Genomic DNA, 18,317 nt, shown 5'->3' on the forward strand with positions numbered 1-18,317 from the left:
CGAGGAGGAAGCCCTCTTGAGGGAGCAAGGTCGCGGTGTCCAAAGGGTTAATCAAAAGAGTAGTCGGGATCCAGGCAAGAGTTCAAAGGCAGGCAGAATATTAGCAAAGTCCAAAAGTCCAGGCAAGAGGTCAGCAACAAACAGGAACAGGATAAGTCTTCAGCAAAGCAGACAGGAAACCCAGGAAACTTCACAGGAATGAATCCTATACTTGGGCGCCATTCTGGCGTCTTGGTAAGGCTTTTATATTTGAATTTGGGGCCATTCTGACGTCATCGGCGTCCTTGCGTCGACGTCATCGCGCCAGCGCCGCTACCCACGTGGCGGCCGTGGGCGCCACCATTTTGGGAGCGACGTCGGCAGGGAAGGACGCGCCGCCCGGAGCTCCTGGACCTGCTCCGGGCGGCGATCATGACAGTACCCCCCCTCACGGGGGGGCCTCCGGACCACCAGGACCTGGCTTCTGGGGAAATTTGGAGTGGAACTCCCTCACCAGACGAGGAGCATGGACATCAGAGCGTCCTTCCCAGGAGCATTGTTCAGGGCCAAAGCCTTTCCACTTTATGAGGTACTGAAGAGAGCCCCTGGAGATTCTGGAGTCAAGGATCTTCTCCACCTCATATTCTTGTTGACCATCCACAGAGATGGTAGGAGGGGGAGGCTGGACAACGGAAAGCGGTTGGAGGTAGCGGGTTTCACCAAGGAGACATGAAACACGTTGGGAATTCGCATCTCAGGGGGAAGCTGAAGTCTGACAGCCACAGGGTTGATCACCTCCGAGATGGAGAACGGACCTACGAACCTCGGACCCAACTTAGGAGATGGTACCTTCAACCGAATGTTCCTGGAAGACAACCAGACTTTATCACCGACCTTGTAGGGAGGAGAGGGTCTACGTCTACGATCTGCAAACGTCTTATGAACCAGAGCACTCTTCTCCAGGTTTGACTTGGTTGCAGCCCAAATAGCAGACATGTGGGCTGCATGGTCATCAGCGGCCGGAACATCAGACAACACAAAGTCTTGTGGGAAGGCTTGAGGATGTTGACCATACACCGACATAAATGGGGACCTTCCAGTGGAAGTGTGGCAGGCATTGTTATGAGCAAATTCCGCCCAGGGGAGGAGATCAGACCAATCATCTTGACAAAGGGACACGTGGTTCCTCAAGAACTGTTCCAAGGCTTGGTTCACTCGCTCAGCCACTCCATTAGTCTGGGGATGATAAGCTGAGGAGAACTGAAGATTAATACCCAGATCTTTGCACAGAGAACGCCAGAACTTTGCCGTGAATTGGGACCCTCTGTCAGAAACGATCTCAGCCGGGAAGCCATGCAGGCGAAAAATGAACTGGATGAACAACTGTGACAACTCCACTGCAGATGGAAGCTTCCGTAGAGGGATGAAGTGGGCCATCTTGCTGAAGCGGTCAATGAAAACCCAGATCACGGTGTTCCCACTGGAGGGAGGAAGTTCAACAATGAAGTCCATTGCCAAATGTGTCCAAGGACGAGAGGGAACAGGCAACGGCTGTAGTAACCCACTGGGGCGAGAATGGCTGGACTTGGAAGTGGCACAAACAGTACAGGCAGAAACAAAGTCTTTGACATCTTTACGGATTGTCGGCCACCAGACTAGACGCCGTAAAAGTTCAAGAGTTTTAACAGGACCAGGATGTCCCGCTTGTTTGGAACTATGAGTCTGTTGCAGGATAGGCAGACGAAGCTCAGGAGGTACAAAAGCCATTCCGATGGGGGTATCAGGAGGGGCAGAAGATTGACCAGCCAGGATTTGATCAGCAAACTGAGGGTACAATGAAGCGATGATCTTGACAGGAGGAATAATTGGCTCTTGTCTTTCAGGAGAACGATCCACCGGAGAGAAACTTCGCGACAGAGCATCGGCCTTCCGATTCTTGGAGCCAGGGCGAAAAGTCAAGATAAAGTTAAATCGGGAAAAGAAGAGAGCCCACCTTGCCTGCCTGGGGTTCAGCCTCTTGAGAGATTGAATGAATTCGAGATTCTTATGATCGGTGAAGATCGTGACTTGAATCAAGGAACCTTCAAGGAGGTGACGCCACTCTTCTAAGGCGAGCTTGACAGCCAGGAGTTCTCGATTTCCTACATCATAGTTATGTTCAGCAGGAGAGAACTTCTTAGAGAAATATGCACATGGGTGCAGCTTTCCATCAGAGGATGCCTTTGGGACAAGATAGCTCCAGCTCCAACTTCAGAAGCATCCACCTCAATGAAGAAAGGTAACCCCGGATCAGGATGGCCGAAGCGGAAGTGAAGGCATCCTTCAGGGATTGAAAGGCTTCAATGGTAGATGGAGGCCAGGAACTGGGTTTACCCCCTTTTCGGATGAGGGCCAGGATAGGAGCTATACAAGAAGAGAACCCCTTAATGAATTGCCGGTAGTAATTGGCAAAACCAATGAATCTCTGGATCGCCTTGGTGCTCAGCGGAAGGGGCCACTCTTGGATTGCGGACACTTTAACGGGATCCATCTCGAAACCCTCTGGGGAGATGATATAGCCCAGAAAAGGAATCTTGGACACTTTAAATACACATTTCTCCAGCTTGGCAAAGAGAGAGTTCTTCCTCAAACGAGAGAGTACTTCCTTCACCTGGGAGCGATGGCTTGCAAGGTCCTTGGAGAAAATCAGGATGTCGTCTAAGTATACGACCACAAACTTCCCCAAGAGATCCCGGAAAATGTCGTTCACGAATTCCTGAAAGACAGCGGGGGCATTGCAGAGACCAAAGGGCATTACGAGGTACTCATAGTGCCCATCACGAGTGTTGAATGCTGTCTTCCATTCGTCACCTTCCCGGATGCGGATAAGGTTGTACGCCCCACGGAGATCCAACTTAGAGAAGATTTTAGCCCCCTTCAGTTGGTCGAAAAGTTCTGCGATCAGAGGCAAGGGATACCAGTTCTTAACGGTGATTTTTGTTTAGATCCCGGTAGTCAATACAAGGACGTAGGCCTCCATCCTTCTTCTCCACGAAGAAGAATCCAGCCCCTGCAGGAGAAGTGGAAGGGCGAATAAACCCCCGCTGTAGATTTTCTTGAATATATTCTTTCATGGCAGAGGTCTCTGCTGGGGAGAGAGGATAAGTGCAACCTCTAGGAGGCATGGTTCCAGGCAGGAGATCAACTGGACAATCGTAGAGACGATGAGGAGGGAGAAATTCTGCAGACTTTTTACAGAAGACATCAGCGAACTCCTTGTAGAAGGAGGGAAGTGTCTTCAAATCTGACGAAGAAATATTCACCCTCTGGATGGGTTCAGCAGGAAGACAGTGCTGTTGACAGTAAGGACTCCAACGGGAAACCTGCCCCGAGGACCAATCAATAATAGGGTTGTGCAGGCGTAACCAAGGAAGCCCCAAGACGACTGGAACAGAAGGACAGGAAATAATCAGGAACGATAACTTTTCTTTGTGTAAAGTCCCAACCTGTACAGGCAATTCCCCAGTCGTCATAGAGATAAACTCGGATTCAAGGGGTCGATCATCAATGGCGGTTACACAAAGTGGAGGAGTCAATGGAAACAGCGGAACATTCATGTGCTTGAACATCCATGAAATTGCCGGCAGCTCCAGAGTCAATAAAAGCAGAGCCAACAATGGTCTTAGAGGACAGATGGATCTGTAAAGGCAGAAGAAACCTATGAGAGTTATCTTGTGACTTGGGAGTAAAACCCCCTACATGAGTCTTTGCAAGGTTACCTTGAAGAGGGGAACTCTGAGGCTTCACAGGACAGGAGTTGGCAAAGTGGGATTGACCCCCACAGTAGAGACAAAGTCCAGCCGTACGTCTCCGGAGTTTCTCCTGTTCAGAGAGACGAGCTCTTCCGACTTGCATAGGTTCCTCTGGAGGAATAAGAGAAGGCTGCGGGGAGATAGGAGGTAATAGAGGTCTTTGAAAGCGAGGAGCCAACATGGGTTGAAATTTCTTGACTCTGTCCCTATCAGCTTGATGTTCTCTCTGACGAGTGTCCACCTTGACCGACAAAGCAATGAGGTCTTCAACCTGTGTAATTCACGGGAGACCAGGTCATCCTTGAGGCGGATAGAGAGACCATTGTAGAAGGCAGCATGATAGGCATCATTGTTCCAGCAAGTCTCTGCAGCGAGGGTACGGAACTCAATGGCATATTCCGCTACACTGCGATTTCCTTGGCGGATCTAGAACAGACGAGAAGCAGCGGTCGCCACCCGACCGGGAGCATCGAACACCGTCCGGAATTCATGAAGGAAGGCTTTGGAATCGTCAATTAAGGGAGACTCCTTCTCCCAGTGCGGAGATGCCCACTCGAGCGCTTTCCCCGCCAGACGAGTAATTACGAAACCAACCTTTGCTCGTTCAGAGTTAAATTCCGCAGGTTGCAGGGCGAACCGAATCTGGCACTGGTTCACAAAACCACGACAGGCTTGAGGGTCGCCACTGTAGAGAGGCGGTGCAGGAATTCGCGGACCAGAAGGGGAGGATTGTGTAGCCATATCGGCAGCAGCTAGCGTGGGCGTTGTCGGCGTTGGAGTAGTCGGCGTGAGCATGGATAACTTTTCCAAAGATCGCCTCCAGTGTGCGTCCGACGTAATTTTGCCGAGCTTTGTACGCCTCCATACGGGTATGCAGACCTCGAAAGGCCCTGCCGAAATCTGGCTGAGCTTCCTCAGTGGGATCCATGGCCCAAGTATAATGTCAGGGAGCCGGGAGGTCCCTCCAGGGAGGTAGTCAGGATCGAGGAGGAAGCCCTCTTGAGGGAGCAAGGTCGCGGTGTCCAAAGGGTTAATCAAAAGAGTAGTCGGGATCCAGGCAAGAGTTCAAAGGCAGGCAGAATATTAGCAAAGTCCAAAAGTCCAGGCAAGAGGTCAGCAACAAACAGGAACAGGATAAGTCTTCAGCAAAGCAGACAGGAAACCCAGGAAACTTCACAGGAATGAATCCTATACTTGGGCGCCATTCTGGCGTCTTGGTAAGGCTTTTATATTTGAATTTGGCGCCATTCTGACGTCATCGGCGTCCTTGCGTTGACGTCGACGCGCTGACGTCATTGCGCCGGCGCCGCTACCCACGTGGCGGCCATGGGTGCCGCCATTTTGGGAGCGACGCCGGCAGGGAAGGACGCGCCGCCCAGAGCTCCTGGACCTGCTCCGGGCGGCTATCATGACAGTTATCAACCTGGAAGCAATGGTTTTTAAAATATACATTATATATATATATATATATATATATATATATATTTTTATATATATATATATATATATATATATATATATATATATATATATATATATATATATATATATATATATATATATATATATATATACACCCCACCAGTGGCGCGAAAATGTTACAAACCCTCCCACTCTGACGTGTATAACTGTGAAAATACTGTCAGGGTGCTTCCCTACCAAGAAAACCCCAAAGATCTTCAATCATTATTATAATCCCTAATATTCTGCAGATATTTGCACAGATTATACATCATGCCCTGCCCCAGTGTAATGTACAATCTAAGGTCCCTATAGCATCCACTATCATCTATTTTATTAGGAGCCAATAAACCTTCCTGTATGTTTTTTGAGTGTGGAAGGAAACCCATGCAAACACACACAAAACATATAAATCGTGTTCAACTAGGGGTTTCAGGCAGGGCCCACTGGAAATCAGGGGCTCTTCCCCCCCCCCCAACCCCCTTCTAAACTTTGTTTATTTCAACTGTTTAGCTGTTAAACTTGTGGATCTAGACACAACAAATTCCCAGTTACAGAACTTTTAAACATTAAAAAACAGGTCTAATTTACTTCAGCATTCAGTATGAGTGTGCATAATGCAGGATTATGCAAGCCTCTGCCATTGTTGCTGAATGTAGCTAAACTGGATTAACCAGAAACTCAGTCTCATCATTTCCAACATGTTTGTACTGGTGTGTTACTGTTTAACTACAGATACTGCAAGGAAAAACCTTGGCCACTCCTATACTTTCGATTTGAATAGCAGCAGGAGCTCTGAAAATCCAGGAAACTACCACTTTGAATAGCCATCGTCTTTAAAAATGTATTTAGCCCAGATCAGTCACCTGAAATAATTTTTATTTGGCTATATATATTTGTTTTATTTTTGTAAATTTGGATCTTCCTGTGTTTTGACTTTAAAATGTCCAGAAACACTTCAGAGCACATACCTATGGGTCCCTTAAACGGGAATGAGCCAGAAGTGATCCAGCCTTTCCTTGGAACTAGTACGGTAAGATTAAAAAAGGCAGTTTATGTAGTCTTTTGGAGTATGAAGAGGAAGTTACCCTTCTTATAGCAATGATAATTTAAGCTGTACAATTCTTAAATGTTTTGTGTTTGTGATATTCTTTACAATAAGTGATTTAAAAGTAAACTGAACAAAATAATTAATGTTGAAAGTGCCAGTAACATTAAAACAAGCAAAATCTTTATATGGAAAAACAATATATTTTCCATGTATCTATGTTTTTACCAAGTCCCTGCCACTACAATGTTCATTTTTATAATAAAGTATAATTTGTATATTTGACACACTTGTATGGGCATTCGTTCATAAATAGACATGCTATTGGATTTCCATTAGTAGTATGGCTCCCTCTGTCGAAGGCACTCGCATGTGACAGTACTTCTAGCAATTTAAGATACAGCAGATTGATTTTTTTTTTTTAATTATTTTCCATTTAACAGTGACATACAGCAATGCTTATTGCATTCATCTTCCATATTTTTGTTTTAGATTTATACATAAGAGTGAGAGCTGCCACAATATTTGCCTAATGCTTACTTTAAAGCATGCAGTAAATACAAAATGTTTGGATTTGCTTTTGGATACCAGTACATACAAATGTGTTGCTCTCACTCGTATGAGTGTCTTTTATTTGTGCAAATCTTTTTAGCTTGATTTCCCTAATGAACATACATTATCACAAAAAATTAATAAATATAAAGTGCATAACATTTCTGTTTATGCACTTTATTGGACAGATTTATTAACATTATTTTATTTTTTTATGGTCAAAACTCTCAAATTGTACTTGGGAATTATCAAACAAGATTTGAGTTTTTTTAAAATATTCGATTTTCGAGATATATCATACTCTGGCCTTTAAGAATTCAATTAGACTATTCACCACATAAAACCATTCAGTAGTACAGTAGTATGGCAAACATCTAAAAATTGTGTTAAACTTTTCTTATCATTTAATACATACATTGTGAGTGCTCTGTATACATTTTTTTGCTGTGTAATAGTTTCTAATATTATCTGTGGAATAGTTTGTCTATATATTGCAATATATTCATGCTGGCCAACTACAACATCAAGTCAAACTGCATATCTCAAAATGTATTAATGTTCTTGATAATGGGCATGTGCATAGGACCTCTTTAATTTGTCTCTTTGTATCTGTTTTGTGGGCACAGCCTAATTTCACCACTACCTAGTGGTAAGAACAACTTTCCCTTTTTTCTGTAGTTTATACAGGAGCAGTGTTGTATCTCCCATCATTCCCAGCTCCATACCACTTGGAAATTTTAACCTCAAAGGTATGCTGCAGATAAAACTTTGTCCCTTAATGAATTTGATAAAAGTCAGTGTAGGACTGGACAGACTGGGGATGACTTTGACGTAGTTGACTAGTTTGAATATATGGACAAACAATCCCTGTTTTGTTTAAAGGGTATGGGATCGGTTATCACATTTTTAGAAATGATTTCCCTTTCTCTGTAATAATACAGTAGCTTGTACTTGATCCAAACTAAGATGTAATTAATCCTTATTGAAAGCAAAACCAGCCTAATGGGTTTATTTAACATTTAAATGATTTTCTAGTAGATTAAGGGGGTTATGTAATAAAAGGCACTAAGTTTGCACAGGAGCAGTAACCCATAGCAGCCCATCAAAAGGAAGCATTTGCTGATCACCTGTTTAAAAGCAAACATAGCATAGCAGTTGCTATTGATTACTGCTCCTGGGCAAACTTAGTGCCTTTTTTTTATTACATATGCGCTTAAGGTGTAAAGATCCAAATTAAAGAGAGATTTGTTATCTGGAAAACCTCAGGTCCCGAGCATTCTGGATAACAGGTCCCATACCCCGTAGCTTAATGCAGAAAATGGCTTAATATGCTTGATAATGCTGTGAAACTCCACTGTCTAATTGGCAGCCAAGCACAAATTCCCTTTGTTTGCTATTGTGTAGTAGCGTCTGTGTTAACAAATGTTCTGTGATGCCTTAACTGCATATAAAAAAATTATGCAGCTCGAAAAATTGTAAACAAATGTATGCATACATAACTTAAAATTTGACATGATGAGGTGGGCGCAAAATTACAATGCACAGGATGTGGTGGTGTTAAACATAAGTGTTTTTTTTTACTGAAACATGATGCCATCACACATCACAGCTGCTTTCAACATGAGTCTGGATTAGTTTTAGCTGAAAGTAGGGCCTAAGTAAGTGCAATAGAATTGACGAGCTAGCGAAATGAAACCTGGCAAAATATCAAAATAGGAATGTGTAAATACGCAAAGTTTGTTTCGATTTATTGCACTACTTCTCTTAAATTCATTGCCTGAGACATATTGGGGCAAATTTACTAAAGGGCGAAGTGAAAAAATTAACAAGCGTGACGTCATTTCGGTACTTTGTCAATTTACGGTCGCTGGTGTAACTTTGCTAGCGAAGGAGATAGACTCTAGCGGTACTTCGCTCCCTAACGCACGGCGAATTTGCGCTCTGGCGAATGGACGTAGCTGGGCAAATTCACTAGGATGCGATTTTATTGAACGTTACCTCTTACACCAGACTTGTCTTCACCATCTCAAACCAGGAGAAGTGCAATAGAATAGATAAGAGTTCCTCAAAAAATAGTTGAAAATTTTTCTAAGTCCCAAAAAACGCTAGCATCTTTTCCTTCTTTAGGGTGATAGGCTGAAAAATAGTGTAAATTTTTTTTTTTTGGGGGTAACCGGCTTCCCCCCTACATTTCCTAACATATGGGACATAAGCTATACACTGGGCTCATGTGTAGGGCAATATAACAACTCTATTTTATTAAGGTTTCCCGGGCTTGTGTAGTGTAATGTATTTGCTGCAACATATACGTCCATTGAACTTTAACTTCCCGCTGTATGCAAATTGGGCAACGCTAGCGAAACTTCGCCATCGTTCGCTGTCATGGACGCAACTTCGGATTTTAGTGCATTAGCGCTGTCCTGGCGAATCTACGCCTGGCGAAGTGTTGCGCTGTGAGCGAAGCAGTCACTGGCGAATTTTCAGAGGTTAGTGATTTTGCCCCTTATGTCTATAAAAGCTAATAGTGATTACTTGTTCTCTACAATGGCCTTAAACAAATCATTTAAGGTGGCCATACACGCACAGATATAATCGCACAAAAATGAAGTTTCATACAATATTTGTTGCATGTATGGTGGGAGACGAGGCAACCAATATTGGTGAAAGACTTGGATATCAGTCGACACATTGATTGGCCAAGACGGAAAATTTTGCTGAACTTCTGCCAGGGGATACTGCTGTTTCTCCTTGTTCTTCTGATGATTCAGCTCTTAAAGGGGTGGTTCACCTTTAAATTAACTTTTAGTATGCTATAGGATGGCCAATTCTAAGCAACTTTTAAATCGGTCTTAATTATTTATTTTTGTATAGGTTTTTAGTTATTTGCCTTTTTCTTTGGATTCTTTTTAGCTTTCAAATGGGGATCACTGACCCCATCTAAAACCAAATGCTCTGTAAAGCTACACATTTATTGTTATTGCTAATTTTTATTACTCCTCTTTCAAATAAGGTCCTCTCCAATTCAAATCCCAGTCTCTCGTTCAAATCAATGCATGATAGCTAGGTTCATTTTGACCCTAGCAACCAGATTGCTGAAATTGCAAACCGGAGAGCTGCTGAATAAAAAGCTAAATAACTCATAAACCACAAATAATAATAAATGAAAACCAAGTGCAAATTGTCTCAGAATATCATTCTCTACATCATTCTAAAAGTTAATTTGAAGGTGAACAACCCCTTTAATGTTTATGAAAACAAACAATCGTAATTGTTACGTGTATGGCTACCTTTAAGCCTGATCACTGAGCAAAAAGGTCTATGGCAAAGTTGGACTCATTATTGGATGCCAGGAGGCCCGGGCCAGTAATGTCTGCTATATGTTTAAATATTTATTTGAACAATCAGAAAGTATCTGGTTGTACAGGGGTTGATGACTTGTCAGCATGTAGCATATTTCATGTGCATGCTGATAAACTATTGCATTGCTGAGCATAGGTAATATCTGCTGTACAGACTCCATTGTTTCCCTGGTAATCTGTTCTTTAACTCACTATGGATTTGTCAATGTGATTCACCATCCAACATTTGTTTTACAAAACTGGTTGGCATTGATACTGTGGCGTTGATTTTGTGGCAGAAGGAATACCATTTTCTACTTGGGATGCCAAAAGTTAGGCACCCAAGTGCCTAACTTTTTACCTGACAACCTGGGCCAGTGCTCCTATCAGCACAAATCCGTACTGGCCCAGGGTTCTAAACTGGGACATTTAATTGTCCTGTTATAAAAGTCTCAGGAAATTGCAAAAAGGAGATGTCTGGCATAGATGGGAGCCCTGATAAGGAAGGAAATTCAGCCTTGGGTCAGGACATGTGGTGATAAAGCCATAAATCCTCAGTTCCTAGAATATCTTGGAAATCAAATATGTTTTCAACCCAAACTGAATTTCACACAAATGGACACTTCCCTACATCTTTCCATTACTGGCATTCATGTTCAGTGGCCACCTCCCTCCAGAGGGGCCAGCCTTTGCTGTGACCAATCTCCCCGAATGCCTTCCCTCACTCTTGCGCTGGCTAAAATGAAAAATCGCCATCGCTAAAGCACATGTGGCTTTCGTTTTCCAAAGTTGCCTCACAGGCGACTAAATCTCCCCGAATCGCCCAGTGTGACCTTACCCTAAGTAGGAGAAATAACAGCCTGCAAGAAAGCAGTTTCATCCTAAAGTGCAGGCACAAGTCACATGACTGGGGCAGCTGGGAAACTGACAATAGCCCCATGTCGGATTTCAAATTTGAATGTAAAAAAAAATCTGTTTGCACTTTTGAGAAATGGATTACAGTGCAGAATTCTGCTGGAGCAACACTATTAACTGAAGAGACATGGAGAAGGTTTGGCAGATGCAACCTCGTGCAGCTTAATTTTCTCCTGCAAGTGATCCTTGACACTGAGTAGCTGAACTTGAGCAGATCTGGACCTGCCTTCAAGTGTGCATGCTCAGTGTCTGGAATCAATTGGCAATAGAAGATTAGGCAGCTTGAGATGGTGCACACCAACCCCACTTACTTACCTTTTTTAGGTAATAAAACTGGGACTTGGTTGTGTTGGGCACATTGGTGCACACTATGGCTTTCATTCTTCTTTTAAAATGACAATTCTCCACAACATTCCCAAATAAATAGTGGCGATGTCTTAGAGAGAAGTTAGTACAACTTTGATAAAGTTAACTTTCAGTCCATATGTGGGCAGCTTAAAGGTTATTTAAAAAAAATATGCCCTCCTCCATTCATATCAGATAAGGGCCCTGATAGGGTAGGTAGACAAATACATTGGAATAGGACTACATGGGTTATGGGTTGGTAGATATGATCCTGCGCAGCCCCCATGCAATGTATGTTATTATGGAAATTAATATTAATCTGCATATTATATTAACATGAACAGCCTTTTTTAAAATTAAATCTTGTGCATAGTGCCTTTTAAAACAGTGATCTGCAGTTGCCAAGTTATCCTGAAAATGACAGTGCTTATTAGCCATTAGAAAACAAAATTGAAAGAAACCTCTTGCAGGAAGTGGAGTAGGCACTCAATATTTGTAATTGTTTGGTATAAAAATAGAGTCTGAAGCTGTAGTTTATTGTTAGGAAGCTATGTTATTACAAAGAATAAACAGCTCAAGACATGCCCTCTGGGACGTCATTACTGATATCCCGGCAGCACTACGTGTGATTAGTCATGGAAACAAAGTACAGGAGGAAATGAAACAGATGTGCAGCAAAAACAAAGCTTGCAGAGATTATGTCAGGTTGTTGCATGTTTCCACGCTTTAAGGAGGCTGCACTATAGTTATTTATATTCTCTATTCCTTTTTTTTTGCCTCTTTCAAGACTGCAATTTTAAATTCTGTTTGGTATTGGGGTCATGACCAAAACTGATTCTCTGTGAGGTTCCTGTTTTATTATGATTGTTCCTTTTTATTGCTTGTGTTTCTGTAGAGTACTTTCATGTTCTTCTTCCATTCTGGCTTGCCTGGTTGCTAGGATGAATGGTGTCCTACCAAAAGATACAGTCATATGAAAAAGTTTGGGAACCCCTCTTATTTCTTTGGCGTTTTGTTTGAAGTAGCAACTTCCTTTTAATATATAACATGCCTTATGCAAACAGTAGTATTTCAGCAGTGAGCTAAAGTTTATTGGATTAACAGAAAATATGCAATATGCATCATAACAAAATTAGACAGGTGCATACATTTGGGCATCCCAACAGAGATATTACATAAATACTTAGTTGAGCCTCCTTTTGCAAATATGACAGCCTCTAGACGCCTCCTATAGGCTTTGATGAGTGTCTGGATTCTTGATGGTGGTATTTTTGACAATTCATCCATACAAAATCTCTCCAGTTCAGTTACATTTGATGGCTGCCGAGCATGGACAGCCTGCTTCAAATCATCCCATAGATTTTCAATGATATTCAAGTTGGGGGACTGTGACGGCCATTCCAGAATATTGTACTTCTTCCTCTGCATAAATGCTTTTGTAGATTTCGAAGTGTGTTTAGGAATATCCAACCCCTGCGTAACTTTAACTTTGTTATGCTTGAACCTTATCCTGAAGAACTTGTTGATATTGGGTTGAATTTATCTGATCCTCGACTTTAACAAGGGCCCCAGTCCGCATTTCTTGGAATGCGTGTTCTTCTTCCGGCATGCAAAGCGCTGTTTGTTATTGTTGTAAATTTTTGTTTCATCAGTCCAAAGCACTTTGTTCCAAAATGTCTGTGGCTTGTCTAAATGAGCTTTTGCATACAACAAGCAACAACTGTATGTAGCTTGAGTGCAAAGGGCTTCTTTCTTATCACCCTTCCATACAGATGTTCTTTGTGCAAATTGCGCTGAATTGTAGAATGATGTAAAGATAAACCATCTGCAGCAAGATGTTCTTGCAGGTCTTTGGAGGTGATCTTCAGGGCCGGCTTTACATAACGGGCACCCCTAGGGCCGCTGTCGTTTGTAGCCCCCTTCCTTTTAGTCACTCAAATTTTCATCATTGGGACCGGAGAAATGGGGATTGGCACACGGGAAATCTAAAAACTATTGTATATCCTGTGCATCCCCAATGTTTCTGAACCAATGTGGGTATGGTTGGGCAGCATGCCACCCCCTAAAATCCTGCTGCCCTAGGCCCGGGCCTTGGTGGCCTCTCCACAAATTCGGGCCTTGTGATCTTTGGGTTGTCTGTAACCATTCTCGTAATACTCCAAATATGCCCCTCCTGTATTTTTCTTAGCCTGCCAGGCCTGGGTTTTATAGAAACTGTTCCCGTGGCCTTCCATTTCCTGATTACATTCTTAACAGTTGAAACTGACAGTTTACACCTCTGAGAGCTTTTTGTAGCCTTCCCCTAAACCATGATACGGAACAATCTTTGTTTTCAGATCTTTTGAGAGTTGTTTTGAGGATCCCATGCTGTCACTCTTCAGAGGAGAGTCAAACAGAAGCACAACTTGCAATTGGACACCTTAAATACATTTTCTCAGTATTGGACACACCTGCCTATGAAGTTCAAGGCTTAAAGAGCTAATCCAACCAATTTGGTGTTGTCAGTAATTAATATTGAGCAGTTACATGCATTCAAATTAGCAAAATTACAAGGGTACCCTAATTTTTGCACAGCCAGTTTTTCACATTTGATTTAATATCATAAACTGAATACTGCTTCACTAAAAATCTTTGTTCAGAAAACACCCCAGTACTCGGATGTTCCCGGGAAATGAAAGACCTACCACGGTGCAGAGGAAGACCGGCAGGTACTGACAGGATTGGTTCAACAGTTGGCACAGAGACCCCAGGGACCACCTGCAGTAGTTCATAGCAATGTACCCAAAATCAATGTAAGCCGCTTCCTCCAAAAGATGACATCCGAGGATGATCCGGAGGCATATCTCTCTACATTTGAGCGGACCGCCGAAAGAGAGGATTGGTTTAAAGAGCAGTGGGCAGGTCTTTTGGCACCCCTGCTAACCGGTGAATTGCAAAAAGCATATTTTGATCTTGACTCTGTTACTGCCAAGGATTATGAGAAACTGAAAAAAGAGATTCTGGCCTGCATAGGCGTTACCCTGGCGTTTCGTGCCCAACATGTATACAGCTGGGCTTATCACCCGGACAAGCCTCCACGCTCCCAGATGTTTGACCTGATCCACCTGGTGAAAAAATGGTTGCAGCCAGAGTCCTTGACGGGACCTGAGATTATTGAGAGGGTGGTGCTGGATCGCTACCTGAGGTCCCTTCCTGTTGCCCTGCGCAAATGGGTGACCCATGGAGACACTAAAACTGCAGATGACCTTGTGGAGTTAGTGGAAAGGTACTTTGCCGCTGAGAACTTTGGCACCCCTCCCTCATCGTTCCGGGCTCCACACCTGAAAGGGAGGTACACCCTGGCAACGGGTAAGACTGTTCATGGGGACACGGGTGGTGGTAAAAGTAAGTCACCCTTAAAGGGAGAGAATTTTGGCAAAAACTCGGGAGGCTGGCAATCTAAGAATGGAAAGTCTGAGACTCTTAGATTTAATTCCGAGACTGTTAAATGTTTCCATTGCCATGATTTTGGTCATATTGCCCTTTGCTTGATGATCCCATGCAGTGTGATTTTTCTTCCAGGAATAGACACCAGTCCCTGTTTGCTACGGTTGCCTGCACTGCGGTGCCAGTTCAAGAAAAACAAATGTGTAAAGTGAGTGTGAATGGGAAACAGTTGCTTGCATTGCTAGACTCCTGTTACGTTCCAGTCAAAAAGGGTTGGTGTGGTTTGTATTCATGGTGACACACGGGAGTATCCCGTGGCAACACTAAAGTTTAGAACGGGCCTTGGTACAGTGACTCACTCTGCAGGGGTAGTACCACACCTTCTGCATGATGCTATAATTGGGAGGGATTTTCCCCAGTTTTGGGATCTCTGGGATCAATCTGTTTCTCCCTGGTAACAGGTTCAGAGGATCCTCCTCAGGAAACTTCAGTCTTCCCTTTCTCTGTATTAGCGGGAGACTTGGAGGACCCTGAAGATGTTCCAAACCCTAGTGGGGAAACCAGCGAGTCAGTTAATAATGACAATGTTGTGGATTTCTCTGACTTGGAGGTACACAAAGAGAATTTCGGTACAGAACAGTTAAAAGACCCTAGTCTTGTAAAAGCTAGAGAAAATGTGAAAGTAATTGATGGGGAACCCGTTGAGTCAGGCCTCAGGTTGTCCTATCCTCACATGGCTTTAAAAGGGGATTTACTGTACCAAGTATCAAAACAATTTGGTACCCAAACCATACAGAAAAATGATGTTGGACCTTGCCCATGGACATATATTGGGGGGGCATTTAGGTGTTGAAAAGACTACCAAGAGAGTGTTGCAGAGGTTTTTTTGGCCTGGAGTGTATCGGCAGGTAAAGGATTACTGTGAGTCCTGTCGTGTTTGCCAGATTTCTGCTCAAAGACCACACTTTCGTAGTCCCTTAATCCCATTACCAATTATTGAAATACCATTTGAACGAATAGCCATGGATCTGGTGGGCCCTTTGTTAAAATCTGCCCGGGGTCACCAATATATCTTAGAGATCATGGACTATGGCACTTGCTCCCCGGAAGCTATTCCTTTGCGCAACACTTCTGCTAAAACAATTGCCAAAGAATTGCTTCATGTGTTCAGTAGGGTTGGAATCCCTAAAGAAATCCTCACTGATCAGGGTACCCCTTTTATGTCCAAAGTAACTAAGGAACTTTGTAAATTGTTTAAAATTTCACAATTGAGAACCTCGGTATACCACCCTCAGACAGATGGTCTTGTGGAACGTTTCAACAAGACCCTAAAAAGAATGTTGAAAAAGGTAGTGGACAAAGATGGAAAAGGCTGGGACTGCCTTTTACCCTATCTTATGTTTGCTATTAGGGAAGTTCCCCAATCTTCCACGGGTTATTCCCCATTTGAGTTACTTTACGGAAGCCATCCTAGGGGGCTCTTAGACATAGCCAAGGAAACCTGGGAAGGGGAAGTGACACCCCACAGGAGTGTAATCGAACACATATCACAAATGCAAGACAGAATTACTTCAATTATGCCCATTGTAAGAGAAAACTTGGCCCAAGCTCAGGCAGCCCAACAAAGCATATACAACTGTAATGCTAAAAAACGTGTCTTTTCACCTGGAGACAGAGTACTAGTTTTGGTTCTCACAGTGGAAAGTAAGTTCCTTGCAAAATGGCAGGGTCCCTTTGAAGTAATTGAGAGAGTTGGGGAGGTAAATTACAAGGTACACCAAACTGGCAAGAGGAAGCCAGAACAAATTTATCATGTTAATTTACTTAAACTCTGGAAAGACAGGATATCATTGATTGCAGTACCATCCTATGCTGTTTCTAAGGAAACTCGCAAGACCCCTCTGGTCCCTGAGGTTACCACTGCAGAAACTTTGTCCACCTCCCAAAAACAGGAGGTAAAAGAATTCTTAACGAGGAACAGAGATACTTTCTCTGACCTCCCAGGAAAGACTCCCGTTGTTGAGCATGATATTGTCACTGAGCCAGGGGTTCGTGTTAAACTTAAACCCTATAGGATTCCCGAAGCTAGGCGGAAAGCGGTGGCTGATGAAGTGGCAAAAATGCTTGAGTTAGGGGTAATTGAAGAGTCCAATAGTGACTGGTCTAGCCCGATTGTTCTTGTTCCCAAGCCAGATGGTAGCTGGTGGTTCTGTAATGATTTTCGCAAGCTTAATTCGGTATCTAAGTTTGACACTTACCCAATGCCTAGGGTAGACAAGCTCATAGACAGGCTGGGTACTGCTCGTTATCTGACCACATTGGATTTAACAAAAGGGTATTGGCAGATACCATTATCGGAACAGGACAGGGAAAAAACTGCTTTTGTCACTCCAGGCAGTTCTTTCCAGTACAAAGTAATGCCCTTTGGCCTACAAAATGCCCCTGCCACGTTTCAAAGAGCTATGGATAGAATATTAAGACCTCACCAACAGTATGCAGCTGCATATTTAGATGATGTGGTGATACACAGTGCAGATTGGGAGTCTCACCTGCACAGAGTTCAAGCTGTGTTGGATTCCCTCCGTAAAGCAGGCCTTACTGCCAACCCCAAGAAATGTGACATTGGTTTGGAGGAGGCGAAGTATTTAGGTTACAACATTGGCAGAGGTGTGTTAAAACCCCAGTTAAATAAAACAGCAGCCATTCAACAGTGGCCACGCCCTCTTAATAAGAAGCAGGTTCGAGCTTTTCTGGGTATCACTGGTTATTACAGGAGGTTTATTCCTCATTTTGCCACATTGGCTGCTCCCTTAACAGACTTAACAAAGGGAGAAAACTCTGTCATGGTCAAGTGGTCCCCTGAGGCAGAAAAGTCTTTTCAGGCCCTCAAAGATGCGTTATGTGCACAACCAGTCTTATATTCACCAGATTTTTTCGCAGGACTTTGTGGTCCAGACAGACGCATCAGTTGTGGGTTTAGGGGCAGTATTATCCCAGCTTTATAACGGGGAAGAGCATCCAGTGGTGTACTTAAGCAGAAAGCTAAATGATTGTGAGAGGAAGTATGCCACAATTGAAAAGGAGTGTTTGGCCATAAAATGGGCCTTAGACGCCTTAAGGTATTACCTCTTAGGCAGAAAATTTGACCTTATTACTGACCATGCACCTCTAAAATGGATGGCCCAAAAGAAGGAGACCAATAGACGAGTGAATCGTTGGTTTCTCACGCTGCAGGACTACTGTTTCACAGTGAAACATAGGCCCGGGTCAGAAATGGACAATGGTGATGCCCTGTCCCGTGTTCATTCCTGTTGGGCCTCAGTTGTTTCAACCATTGGGTTGAAACAAGGAGGGGGGGGTATGTGGTGAGGTCACTACTAGGATACCTGGGAAGGTCCAGGACGGAGCTTATTTATGCCCCAGGTTCCTAACAGAGTGGTTCCGGGACTGTTTATCCAGCCC

The 18,317-nt window shown here is 43.5% G+C and overlaps 1 protein-coding gene across 2 annotated transcripts in view; it reads left to right on the forward strand.

The window, feature by feature from the left end:
* Positions 1 to 18,317, forward strand: part of c3orf52.L (chromosome 3 open reading frame 52 L homeolog) — a 36,338-nt gene that overhangs the window by 7,103 nt on the left and 10,918 nt on the right. The window contains exon 1 of one of the 2 annotated variants that reach the window (XM_018246468.2): positions 5,995 to 6,264. The exons of the other annotated variant lie outside the window; for it this stretch is intronic. Within the exon in view, the coding sequence (XP_018101957.1) occupies positions 6,175 to 6,264 (90 nt within the window). The 5' untranslated portion in view covers positions 5,995 to 6,174. Of the gene's footprint in view, positions 1 to 5,994; positions 6,265 to 18,317 lie in introns of those variants that run through there. 2 annotated transcript variants of the gene reach the window in all.

The sequence above is a fragment of the Xenopus laevis genome, chromosome 2L, assembly GCF_017654675.1.
Source record: "Xenopus laevis strain J_2021 chromosome 2L, Xenopus_laevis_v10.1, whole genome shotgun sequence".
Taxonomy (NCBI): Eukaryota; Metazoa; Chordata; class Amphibia; order Anura; family Pipidae; genus Xenopus; species Xenopus laevis.